The sequence below is a fragment of the Aulonocara sp. 'chitande type north' Nkhata Bay genome, linkage group LG17 (genome assembly GCF_057382095.1).
Source record: "Aulonocara sp. 'chitande type north' Nkhata Bay isolate Kocher_YH1m ecotype deep benthic linkage group LG17, A_spYH_male_GT1.1, whole genome shotgun sequence".
Taxonomy (NCBI): domain Eukaryota; kingdom Metazoa; phylum Chordata; class Actinopteri; order Cichliformes; family Cichlidae; genus Aulonocara; species Aulonocara sp. 'chitande type north' Nkhata Bay.
This window is the reverse complement of record NC_141360.1, coordinates 19,922,798-19,935,933: the sequence shown is the minus strand read 5'-3', so window position 1 is coordinate 19,935,933 and position 13,136 is coordinate 19,922,798. Positions and strand designations below refer to the sequence as shown.

Here is a 13,136-nt window from a genome sequence, read left to right as displayed (position 1 = left end):
GATTGGTCCTCTCATTCATATCTGGACCATGAGATTTGAAGCCAAACACAAATTTTTCAAAGACTGTGTTAAGAACTTTAAGAATTTGACTGTATCACTTGCAAGGAAACATCAGTTTGCATTAGCTTATCATTGGGAATGTATGAGTTTAAAAGAAGTTGAGTCTGGTCCAGTTAAAATGCGTTCACTTGAAACACAAGAATACTCAGAAATTATATCTCCATATCTTCATGTTGATTTACAGAACACTGTCAAACTCACAAACTGGGTAAAGTGTAGTGGAGTTGAATATCGTGTTGGGCTTTTTGTTTGCACAGGCACTTATGAAAACATGCCGGTTTTCAGCAAGATAACTTCAATCATTTTACATGATGGTAAAGCTGTTTTTGTTATGGTTGAGCATGAAACGTGTTTCCATTATCATTTTCATGCTTATCAGGTAAATGAAACCATTCCTAAGAAGATACTGGTCCTAGAAAGGGAGAAGTTAAGACATTTCAAAAGTTTTGATGGCCAAATGTCATATGGGTGTGATTCACAATTGTATGTCGTGTCAGACAGTTGCATTATTTAATTTGTTGGCTTAATGGAGACCTTATAGAGTCTTTTTCATGTTAACACTGCATTACAATAAGTGCTTATTCTGTAGTCTTTTTTTTTTCTTTAATTCGTTTTTTCCCCCCAATATTAGGCCTATCTGACCACACAATGTCTCAACTGTTTAGCTGCCATAATTGTTGCTGTTTTAATGTCGAATGTTACACTATTATAGTGCTGTTACACAGAATGTATGTTAGTCCATTGAATTTTGAATATGATACTGTGGCGGACCACCAGGTGGCTCCACTCACACACAAGTTGAAGGGAAGTGTGGGGGTGGAGATTTTGGCACTGACTATATGTGAAGTTCTGTCAGTTAATAAAGTTGTTGGAGTGAGACACTGAGACCTCTCCTGTCGTTGTTACATACCTCCACATTGGTGACCCCTGTAGTGAACATGCTAAGGCTCGACGACGAAGCCAGCTCTGGCCTGGAAGCATCGGCGGCCGCCGGACCTTCACCTCTGCCGATGGCTGCGTTTGCTGTGGCGCTTAAATTGCCGGATTTTTGGCTTCACGATCCTCCTTCATGGTTCATGCACGTAGAAGCTCAGTTTGCTCTTCGTGGAGTTTCAGCCGACGACACTAAATACCACCATGTGGTGGCCTCACTTGACCCGCTGTCAACCCGCCGTGTGATGACTCTCCTCCGGGATCCCCCAGCCCAGGGCAAGTACGCCGCCCTCAAGGGGCTGCTGCGGCGTTACTCCCTCTCTGATGCTGAGCGGGCCGAGAAACTCCTTTCCATCGCGGGCCTGGGCGACGGCACCGCCCTCGAGCTCATGGAGAGCATGCTGTCCTTGCTGGGCGCGGAGGACGGAGGATTTCTCTTCACCCACCTCTTTCTTCGACAGCTGCCGGCTCCAGTGCGCGCTGGCCTTGCCAACTCCCCGCTATTGGCCACGAAGGATTACCGCTCCCTTGCGGAAGAGGCGGATCGCATCCTCCTGGCTACCAGGACTTTCGGCGTCCAGACGGTTATTCAGGACCCACCAGCGTTTTCCCCCTCCCCCTCACCGATGCTCCACGGGCCCTCCGACTCGTCCACTGTGGCCGGAATCGCTGCACGGCGGCACCGCGGAAAGGGGCTTTGTTTTTATCACCAGCGTTTTGGAGCGAAGGCACGGCGCTGCCTCCCGCCTTGCAGTTTCCAGACCCAGGGAAACGGGCATGTCAGCGCTCTGTAGCAGCCGCGACCGCTGACAACAAGGAAAGGCTGCTTTTCTTAGAGGACTCACGCTCGGGGAGGCGTTTCCTGGTGGACTCCGGCTCACAGAAGAGCCTTCTTCCCCCGGCTGGCTCGGACAGGCTAGCTGAGGGTTGCGGGCCATTGCTAACAGCGGCTAATGGCTCTCCCATCAAAACCTTCGGTGAAAGGTTGGTGACTGTTTGCTTTCACGACCGTGACTTTCAGTGGAACTTTGTTGCTGCTGCTAGCTCTGTGCCTATAATAGGCGCTGATTTTCTTTGTGCTCACGGACTACTGGTTGATGTGGCTAACAGACGTTTAATTGATGCTGTGTCCTTTTCCTCATTACCCTGTTTGACTCGGGGTGCTCAGCCCGTGGTGCATGCTAACTCAGTAGATTCGGGTGACGTTTTTCAGTGTTTGCTTTCTGAGTTTCCCTCACTCACTGTCCCCACTTTCTCGAGCACGGTGACGAAGCATGGGGTAGAGCATTACATAACTACAGTAGGGCCCCCGGTGTTCGCGCGCGCGCGCCGCCTCGACCCCGCCAAACTGGCTGTCGCTAGGGAAGAATTTGCCACCATGGAGCGTCTGGGCATCGTGCAGCGTTCGAACAGTGCCTGGGCTTCTCCGTTACACGTGGTGCCTAAATCTGATGGTCGGTGGCGACCTTGTGGGGATTTCCGCCGTCTTAATAATGTCACGGAGAACGATCGTTATCCCATTCCCCACATCCAAGATTTTTCCGCCCATCTTGCGGGGACCTCGGTTTTTTCTAAGATCGATTTGGTACGGGGATATCACCAGGTTCCCGTGCGCGCGGAGGATGTCCCCAAAACCGCCGTAATTACACCTTTCGGCTTTTTCAAGTTTCTGCGCATGCCGTTTGGCCTGAAAGGTGCCGCCCAAACCTTCCAGCGGTTGATGGACTCGGTCTTGCGCGGGCTGCCCTTTGTTTTTGTATATCTTGATGATATACTGGTGGCCAGCAGCTCGAAAGAGCAGCACATGTTCCATCTGCGTCAGGTTTTTCAGCGTTTGGCGGAGCATGGACTGATTATTAATCCGTCTAAATGCCAGTTTGGGTTGCCCGTTCTCGATTTCCTTGGGCACCGTGTTTCCGCCGAGGGCGCGGTTCCGTTGCCTGACAAAGTCCGAGCTGTTTCGGAATTTCCGCGTCCCACGACTGTTAAGGCACTGCAGGAATTTTTGGGGATGGTGAATTTTTACAACCGTTTTCTCCCCAGAGCGGCACATCTGCTGAAGCCCCTTTATGGGGCGTTAAAGGGTAAAAAAGCTAATGACCCCGTTGACTGGTTTCCGGACAGCATCCAAGCGTTTTCTGATGCTAAGTCAGCGTTAGCTAATGCTGCCCTTCTGGCCCACCCATCCCCCTCAGCGCCGATTGCGTTGACCACTGATGCGTCGGACATAGCGGTGGGTGCGGTGCTGGAACAGCGAATCTCGGGTGTCTGGCAACCGCTCGCCTTTTTCAGCCGTACGCTACGTGACAGCGAACGCAATTACAGCGTTTTTGACAGGGAGCTACTGGCGCTCCACCTGGCGTCTCGTCATTTCCGGTTTTTTCTCGAGGGTCGTCACTTTACCGCATACGTGGACCACAAACCCTTGACGTTTGCCATGTCCAAGGTTTCCGATCCATGGAGTGCACGCCAGCAGCGCCAGTTGGCAGCCATTTCTGAGTTTACCACGGACATTCGGCACGTGGCTGGTAAATCCAATCATGTGGCTGACTGTTTGTCCCGTGCGCTGGTTTCTCCCGTCTTTCTCGGCATAGACTACTCCGCCATGGCTGCCGATCAGAGCGGTGACCCTGACATCCTCGCGCTTAAATCCACCCAGACGGGCCTCATACTGGAGGACAGACCCGTGCAGGACGGTGGTCCCCTCCTCGTCTGTGACGTTTCCACCGGCCGCCCTCGCCCTGTGGTTCCCGCTTCCTGGCGTCGTCAAGTTTTTGACTCGGTACATGCTCTCTCTCATCCAGGGGTCCGGGCCTCTGTTAAACTGGTCAGCTCTAAATTTGTTTGGCCAGGCCTTCGCAAATCTGTTAAGGAATGGGCGTCGGCGTGCATTCGCTGCCAGCGCGCGAAGGTTCATAAACACACCAAGGCGCCCCTGGAGCCGTTCTTCATACCCGGCAAACGTTTCGATCATGTGCATGTCGATCTGGTGGGTCCCTTGCCGCAGTCACAAGGTTTTACGCACCTTTTGACTGTTGTTGACCGGACCACCAGGTGGCCGGAGGCGGTCCCCCTGGCGTCCACTACCGCAGCAGTGGTGGCCAAGGCGTTTTTGTCGACCTGGGTCTCGCGTTTCGGCCCACCCGCGGACATTACGTCAGACAGAGGCCCCCAGTTCATTTCCGAGCTTTGGTCGGCCATGGCTGATGGACTGGGGGCTAAAGTCCACCGCACAACCGCATACAACCCGCAGGCTAATGGGATGTGTGAACGGTTCCACCGGTCGCTGAAGGCTGCCTTTCGCGCCTCCTTAAAGGATGGCAATTGGGTTGACCGCCTCCCGTGGGTTTTGCTTGGGCTGCGCTCTGCGGTTAAGGAGGATCTCGGCGCTTCCCCAGCTGAGCTAGTGTTTGGTCAGCCCCTCCGCGTGCCTGGAGAATTCTTGCCTGAAAATCCTCCTCCCTGCTTCGATCCATCGGTGCTCTCTCTCACCCCGCTTTTGCACTCGCTTCGGGTTCCTGGTCCGGTGCACCATTGCGTGCCTGACACCTTTGTTCCAAAGACTTTAGAGACTGCTAAGTTTGTTTTTGTCAGGCACGATGCCCACAGGACACCGCTGCGGCCGCTGTATGACGGCCCGTTCAGGGTTATTGAACCGGGCCAGAAACATTTTGTTTTGGATTTTGGGGGTCGAAGGGAGACTGTGTGTGTTGACAGACTTAAACCAGCACATGTTCTTCCGGACAGTGATGTAGTGCCGGCCCAGGCCCCTCGCCGTGGCAGACCTCCTGTGCTGGGGTTGACAGTCTCTGGTTTTCCCCCCAGGACTACCCCCGGACCACCAACGTTTGAGCCTCCTCCTGCCTTTCCTGCTCGCCTTCACCAGCCTCGTTCACAGGATGGACCTTCCTCTGCCTGTTCTCTCCCTCCCAGGTTCAGTCGTGCGGGTCGTTTGCTTAGACCCAGGGTCCTGGACTGAATGGAGACCTGACTGTGTGTTCTAGGGGGGGTATGTGTGGCAGACCACCAGGTGGCTCCACTCACACACAAGTTGAAGGGAAGTGTGGGGGTGGAGATTTTGGCGCTGACTATATGTGAAGTTCTGTCAGTTAATAAAGTTGTTGGAGTGAGACACTGAGACCTCTCCTGTCGTTGTTACATACCTCCACAATACTTTTGATAAATAAAATTCATACATTCATAATAATCAGTATTGTGTTTTTGTAGTAATTGTCACCCAAAACCTTTTTTCATTTGATGAGTAACACTATAAAAGAGTTAATATCAAAATGAACTCTAGTTATGAGTTACATTTTACTCTTTATGGTAGTAGAAATTTTACTCCATGAGAGTTTAGTTTTAACTCCTATAAAGAGTTGAAAAATCAACTCCCAGAAAAGAGTTACTCTAACTCTGCACTAGAGTTTATTCGATGGTCACGCATGTACACTCAAATGTAGTTAATCTGAACTCCCAGAGAGTTTATTCCAAAGACCAGAATTTGCTGTGTATGAGTACGAATTTTGACCTAATTGTGTGGATGCCCTCAAAGGCATCCACACAACTAGAAGTTAAGACATGAGGCTTGTGCCAATATATCTTCAGACACTCCTGATGCTCACAATTCAAGAATATATTTCTCACCTATTACCGTTCTGAGATGAGTTACACTTGTTTGAGGGTAGGAAATTTGTTCTTCGCTCAGATTTCATCAGATTTAAAACTCTGGAAATGAGGCACTTTTTTCTCTCATCATATCTTTTTGATGGATTTCCACAGAGCCCTGAAAATTTCCATGACTGTTTACCAAAGCCTGCTGTTTCTTACGGTGAAAGAATGATTTTGATGCTCCATAGAGATTTAGAGTTACAAAACATTGTTTGAGGGCATGTCAAGGCAGTTTTTGCTTCACCTCTACTTAGTTACAGTGTTTTACAAGTCATATATCTTTAACAATTTATATTTTATCTCTGAATTATGAAGACCTGAAGATTCCCCCCATCTCTTCTGAACAAAACGATGTCTAAATGTCCATTCTAGCCCCTACGGTTAGGAAATTATGGCCATTTGTTCGAGGGGAATCCTGAATGTCAGAAATACACTGAAGAAAACTCATACCTCTCTCTGTGTCTGTGTGTGTAAGGGCTGACTACAGCAGGTGCAGCTAATTCAACTGACCTACATATACCAAGCCCAGACTCTCAACAGCTCCTGTTCACTTTACGCTCTGTGTATGTGTGTCTGTGTATCAATATTTCTCCCATGTTAAAGTATTACTTCTCCATAATAGTATTTCTGCTAAATCAAAGTACTTCTACTACATTTTAGTACTTCTGCTCAATCATAGTATTTTTGCTAAATCATAGTATTTCCAGAAGAATTCTGGTAGCAGATCTAAGTGCTCGGACAGGAGTGTGTAACTTGAGAAGCTCATTGAGGTAGCTTGGTGCCAAGTTATTAATGGTTTTGTAGGTGAAAAGTAACATTTTAAATTGAATGCGGTATTTAATTGGAAGTCAGTGCAAGCCAGCGAGAACAGGAGTGATGGAAGAAAACTTCCTGCTATCTGTCAAAAGGCGTGCCGCCGCATTCTGGACAGTCTGCAATCTAACGAGAAGGGTGGAGGAAAGGCCAATGTAAAGAGAGTTGCAGTAGTCCAACCTGGAAGTCACGAATGCGTGAATGAGTTTTTCCAAGTCAGTGTGCGGAATATAGCGCTTAGCCTTAGAAATGAGGCGCAGCTGATTAAAACTAGACCTCACAACAGCAGACACTTGCTTGTCAAATTTAAGCGAGCTATCCAGTAGTATGCCCAAATTACTGGCATAATCAGAAGGAGAGCTAGCAAAAGGCATCAGAGCAGCGCACAGTTGGTCGCAGGGGATTTTACTATCAAACACCACGATCTCCGTTTTCTTTTCGTTCAGGACAAGAGAATTACTCTTGAACCAACCTTTAACCTCACGCATGCATTCATGAAAATAGTGAAAAGACATAGCAAGATCGTCAGTAATCTCAAAATAAATCTGTATATCATCAGCATAGCAATGAAAGGCAATATTATACTTCTCAAAAATTGCTCCAAGAGGGAGCAGATATAGCGAAAAGAGAATAGGGCCTAATACAGATCCTTGAGGCACACCACAGTGTACAGGTACCGAGGAAGATGAGAAGTTGCCCAAATTAACCGAAAAAGACCTGTCAGCAAGATAGGATTTAAACCAGTTGAGGGCAGTGCCTCTTATACCCACAGTATGCTCAAGTCTTAGTAGAAGAATGTTATGATCAACCATATATAAAGCAGAGGAAAGGTCCAATAAAACCAGGACCACAGAGCGTCCAGAGTCAGTGCTTACAAATAGGTCATTGAGAACTCTAAGCAAGGCCGTTTCAGTGCTGTGCCGTGGCTTAAAGGCAGACTGAAATTTCTCTGCAATGTTGTTCGCGTCTAAGTATGCCTGAAGCTGAGAAAGAACTAGTCGCTCCAGGATCTTGGACAGAAACGGAAGCTTAGAGATTGGTCGATAGTTCAAAAGATCATAACAATCAAGATTCTTCTTTTTCAGAATAGGCTGGACTACAGCATGCTTAAAGGCCAGTGGGACAGATCCAGAGAGTAGAGAAAAATTCATTAAGAACAGAATGCTCGGTCCATTTACATCAAAGCAGCCCTTAACAATGCGTGATGGGAGAATATCAAACACAGCATCGGTGTTTTTTAGTTGATCAACCAGCTGCTTCAGAGTCGAAAGCGACACGGGCTCAAATTGATGAAAAGTTGAATTACACTCAGAGGAAAAGACAGGATAAGATGTAGACGAAGAGGAAAGCTTAAGGGATGAAACCTTATCTAAAAAAAAGAATTTGAAAATGCTCACAAAGAGCTTGTGAATACAGTAAAGGCATATCAGGACCGGGATTAACAACAGAATTAAAAATTTTAAATAGCATACGGGGGTTGTGACAATTAGCCAAAATGACTTTGGAAAGAAAAGATGCCTTAGCCATTCTAGCAGCAGTTTGAAACTGTGAGCAGCTGGTCCGTAACATATCATAAGAAACCTGAAGTTTATCTTTTTTCCACCTCCTCTCATCACGGCGACAGACACGTCGTAAGGCACGTGTAGTATCGTTTAGCCAGCAATGAGAGTAGGTTCTAGGGCGCTTCATTTTGATGGGAGCAACAGAATCAAGAATAAAAGAACAAACAGATAACAGGATATTAGCACAACCATCAACCGAACAGAGAGAACAGTCGTCAGGTACAGTCAAATCAGAGGTAGATGAAAATAATGATAGCAAAATATCAGCATAACCATCAGATGAGCGAACTGAGCAGCAGTCAGGAATTATAGGCGCCAAATCTAAAAAGGACACAGCAAACTTTGACAAAGCTTCAGAGCTGAGTACGCGTTTATTTACCTCTTTTCAGCACATAGTTTTACTTCTTCTGCTCTTTTCAGCAGATTCCACTACAAGGCATCCACAGCATTTTCGCAGGAAATGCAAATTTTTCTAGTTTTTATTCCTTTCAGCTGATTGACCAATGTCATGTCAATCACAAATTTAACCGTCCAATCAGAGAACAGATGGGTTTGACTGTCGGAGGGGTGATTTTTCTGTCACACTTCACAGATTGTGTTGATTGCTGCACATCAACAGCTAAGCTGTGTGTCTCTGTGTTAATTTTGTTTCTCTTTATGGTATGTATTTTGCACTTTACTTTTGTTGCACTCTGGTACTCTGGCCGCGGCGCGGCAGTAGCACGCAGCGGCCACTCCGGAGCCAAAGTGGTGCTGCATTGTTTACGTTTTTGTGTGTAGCGTGTTTATTTTGCACTATGTATGGATATCGTCGCAATTGGTGTCGGTGTCCGTGCATACAACAGCCAGACACTTTTCAACCTAAATAACCCGGTTGACGACATCCAGGATGGGCTGCGGGAAACGCTGCGTGAACTCTGCTTGCTCCGCGAACCAGGCCTCGAAGCCTCGGCGTTGCCTGATGTCGGTGGCCGGAGGTGGGGACATCGGAAGCGTTGCGCGAGGAAGCGGAAGCGCGGCAAGCGGGCGGGAGTCTGTGATAGGCTAAAAACAAACCCTAGCCGGTGTTCCAGATCTACTGGCGTTTAGATCAACTGGCGTTGGTCGAACAGATGTGTGGCAGTCTTGCGTTTCAGGAGCTGCTACCGACAAACCAGCAAAAAAACGCCAAATGTGGCATCTGTGACACTTGTGAGGTTATGTCAAACACACTCCGTCAGTCTTGATGCTGTTGAACAACAAAATGTTTAAAAATGTTGCGAGTTTACCTGGTGATATCCTCATGCGCGACGCGATCGCGAAAACAGCAAACAATTAACACCACGCCGATGTTGTTCACAGGACAGCAAGAGTAAACGATCGGGAGACTCTTGTCGTCGTTATCGTTCCCCTCGCACGGTTTATTTCTCCGAATTCAGCGTTTTTGCTTCACAACTACAGCGAGCAGTTTACTTTGTGCACTAACATGGACTCGAGTCAACCAGCGCCACCTCTGGCCAAGTGCCACAGCCTACAGCCAGATCAACCTGTGACACACATCTGCACCACGTTTGAATTCGTGTCATGCACATTTGTACCTTTCAATTGTGTCTGTTTGTGCGTCATGCAAATAAACCTTTGAAAAGAATGAAATGACACTAATATTTCACTAGTGTTGTAACATCACATGTTGTTAGTGTAGTCTGCCTGTGTCTTTTCTCTGCGAACAAACATTGTAGAGTTGGTTGTTATATACAGTATGGTTACTCCTAATGATCATTTGTAAGGAGATGGCAGTTACTGTGAATGTACAGCGGGTGATTAGTAATAAACAGTCAGACAATGACTCTGAAAATCTCATTCAGTCTTGCAGATTGAATGCACCTTCTGTGGAAAGTGGTACCACACAGTGTGTGTGGACTTCCCCTGTGCAGAAGGCGACTACAAATGTTGTGGGTGCTACATAAACAGAAACAAATGATCCCTGTTGTCTTTGCTTACTGATTGTTTTCAGTGTTGACAATCCACATTGCCGGGATTGTATCTGTCAACATGTTTGTGGGTAGATCTGGATGTACCAGGGGTTAGTGCAGCCACTCAGCCTCTACTCAATGTGATCATAGCAGCAGGTGCAGATGTGTCACAAATTAATCTAGTAGTAGGCTATGGTACTTGGCCACAGGTGGCAGCAGTGGACTCCATTGGAGACTGCTCCAGCTGCTGTGTGATAGTGGATCTGCTACAAATTGAAGATCATAAGCAAGTTTTGGAAATTAACCCTTGTATTAAGTTGAAGAACAAACAATTGACATTGATTTTGTTGCAGGTCATTTTGACCCGTACTGTGTAAATCCACTCAGAATTATCCAAAAACTGCAATAAAACAATAGCAACTTTATTTTCCATTAGATAAACATGTAGAACACAGACATACAACAGTTAGACTTTCCATAACTATTTTAGGAACAATTTGGTTTTTCGTTCTTACAAACACATTTCTTTTGAACTTGCCCAACGTTCTCAGTTTCTCAATGCTCAACATTTTCTATTTTGTCCACATGATGGACAGAATGTAACTGTGTGCTTTCTGCAGATGTACTTCTTGCATTTCTCACAAAAAGTGCTTGTTTTCAAACAGGAACCTTCCTAACTAAGATTTAAAACAAAGGATTTCTACGTCTCCTCCAGTCTCACAAACAGATGACAAACCAAGCGACACACCTGAGTCACTGACTTTCTTAAATCCACTCACTCTCACTGGCTGTTTATTACTAATGACCTGCGGTAGCGCTCTTTCCTAAACTGTGGGTGTAAAAGTCTATTGCGGAATGAGCTGCTCAGTACTCATACAGTGTCATGCAGGGGGTGGATGGTGTTGTCCATGATGGATGTTAGCTTAGATAACATGCTCTCCTCCCCAACCCGCTCAATGGACTTCAGCGGACAGTCCAGGACAGACTTAGCCCTCTTGACCAGTTTATTAAGTTTCCCCCTGTCCCTCTCTGCCATTCCAACACTCCAGCAGACCACAGCAGAAAAAATAAGAGATGCCACCACAGTGTCGTGAAACGTCCTTAGAAGAGTCCTGGATCTCAGCCGCCGTAGCAGGTGGAGACAACTTAGACCCTTACATCAAGAACATCTCTTTAAACAATGAAGCTTTAGTACTGCCTATAGGACACAATGCTGTTTGTGTCTCTTACAACACATAAAAACTGTAAAATAACTGTCCTATAAAATAGTAATTGTTTTTACTACACTGTAAAATGTAATATTGTGTTTAATTAAAAATATTAAATAGGCTGAACTCAATTTTTATCAATTTGTTATTAGAACTCGATTTAAATAAGTTACCAGTACTTTTTATGCAAAAATGCTGATAAACTCAATTTATTTGAGTTGTCTTAACTTAGAAAAACTAAGTAAGCTGGAAGTTTACTTTTAAGATATTTTCAGGCAAGAATGTAGCTGTGTAAAGTTCAAATATCTCCTTGATTTATCAAGACATCACATATTTGCAAAAATGCTCCGACGTTTTCAGAGACGTCCATTTTTTTCATGCTTTGTGGCAGCTTTTGAACATCTGTGGCATCTATTAATGCCAAATCTAGCCTTTATTTAACAACATAAGCAAACTCTATGTTACAATAATTGCACAGCCATTAAGGATCAAATCGGTTTCTGAAAAATGTTCTGTTTTTTCTCCTTCTGCTTGCTTCTTACTGTCTTTGAGGCTCGGGACCAGCACTCCTGTTGTTGGACAGAAAGACATCAACTCAGTGGTAAGTATTTTTGTTTTCCAATATATTAGCAACTGTCAGTGACATTTATATTAATCAGGCTGGACTTTAATCATACTTTAGATCAGCCTGTTTTACTTATTGTTTTATTTGTGCTTTGGTTTGGGGAAGTTGTTTCTTTACTGATCTTTTCCTGTCTTCTGTTATTAGACTTGAGATATGACTGCACTAGGCTGTTGCTGGTGACTCCAGTTAATTCTACAAGACATGCTGTGTAAGTAAACAAACAACAACAGTTTGGTCTGCATTTCTTGAAAGATCACATCCCCCAAACTTAGTTTAGAGGGTCAATCATTTTGCACATCATTAGAATGAAAGTTATTGGCCATGTTTGCATAGCCCTTTTTAAAATGATGCTTTCATGACATTATTGTTTGTTGGGTGGTGGTCACGGCTATCCAGACTGACAATTGGGACATTGAATGTCACCTCGCCGGTGGGGAGGGAGCCTGAGATTGTGTAAATTGGAGTCTGTTTTATACCAAATGCAGAAAAAAATGTTTTAAGAAAGCAATTAAGTTCATGTTCCAAAAAATATGATGGCTTGCTTGCAGGACAACAGGAGAGATGAGACCTCCGTCACAGATGGTGTGGTCACCATCTGTGACCTGTGCTGCAGGTTCAAGCTCATTGCATCTCCAACCCACATCCACTGCCACTGTACTTAAGGGAAGTTAAAGACTTTCTTCTGCACCTACATTTGGATCACCTCGATCCATGACAGTCATTCAGGCAGTAATGCCTGAACTGGAAACAAGCCATCCTTAAAATATTACAACATTCCAGCTCATGTGTTGGAATGAAAAACAAATGTGTTGTTTAAATCAGAGACTGCACTTGTGACAGAACAACAAATATTTTATTTTGATTATATAAGTAATGTAAGCACAAAACAAACTTGTGGTAGGCCTAAACTTATTTTCAGAATAATTACACCTGAGACTTTGTTCATTGTAAGATTATAACAGTGATGGCAATATAATTGTTTGTTGTTCAGCAGAACAGTGTCCAGTATGTTGGCTGTTATACTTTGTTGTGCTTGAAAATAAAAGTTGGGCTGATTTTAACATCATTACAAAAAGTTTTGTTAATTATTTTTAATCATATTCAGGTTACCACAAATTGTTTTTTCATTTAGTTGAACTTGAAATGTTTGTCAGTAGGTAAACAATTAGTATTGTACAGCCAGAAATATCAAGTTATTCTTAATACTGCAGACTTGCAATGTGTAAGTTGTTCTAACAGTCATCTTAAGTAAGCTTTACTTAGTTTTTTTGAGGCAACGAATTTCCTTAATTTTTTTGAGTTCTGGGAACTAACA

At 45.2% G+C, this 13,136-nt stretch overlaps 2 protein-coding genes and 1 long non-coding RNA gene across 3 annotated transcripts in view; 2 read left to right on the top strand and 1 right to left on the bottom strand.

Moving 5' to 3' along the window:
* The window catches only part of LOC147309991 (peroxisomal succinyl-coenzyme A thioesterase-like), a 34,639-nt gene extending 25,097 nt beyond the window's left edge, over window positions 1–9,542 (bottom strand). Inside the window, exon 1 of the mRNA XM_086270441.1 lies at window positions 9,305–9,542. The gene's annotated coding sequence lies outside the window, so the exon portion shown is untranslated. The remainder of the gene's footprint in view (window positions 1–9,304) is intronic.
* LOC147309992 (uncharacterized) lies at window positions 999–1,879 on the top strand. The gene has a single exon (XM_086270452.1). The coding sequence runs from the start codon at window positions 999–1,001 to the stop codon at window positions 1,785–1,787; it is 789 nt and encodes a 262-aa protein (XP_086126578.1). The 3' UTR covers window positions 1,788–1,879.
* LOC147309990 (uncharacterized) lies at window positions 8,565–12,896 on the top strand. The gene is made up of 4 exons (XR_015125905.1): window positions 8,565–8,696; window positions 11,749–11,797; window positions 11,966–12,029; window positions 12,370–12,896. It is a non-coding gene; the product is annotated as an uncharacterized LOC147309990 (long non-coding RNA).
* The last annotated feature ends 240 nt before the right edge of the window (window positions 12,897–13,136 follow it).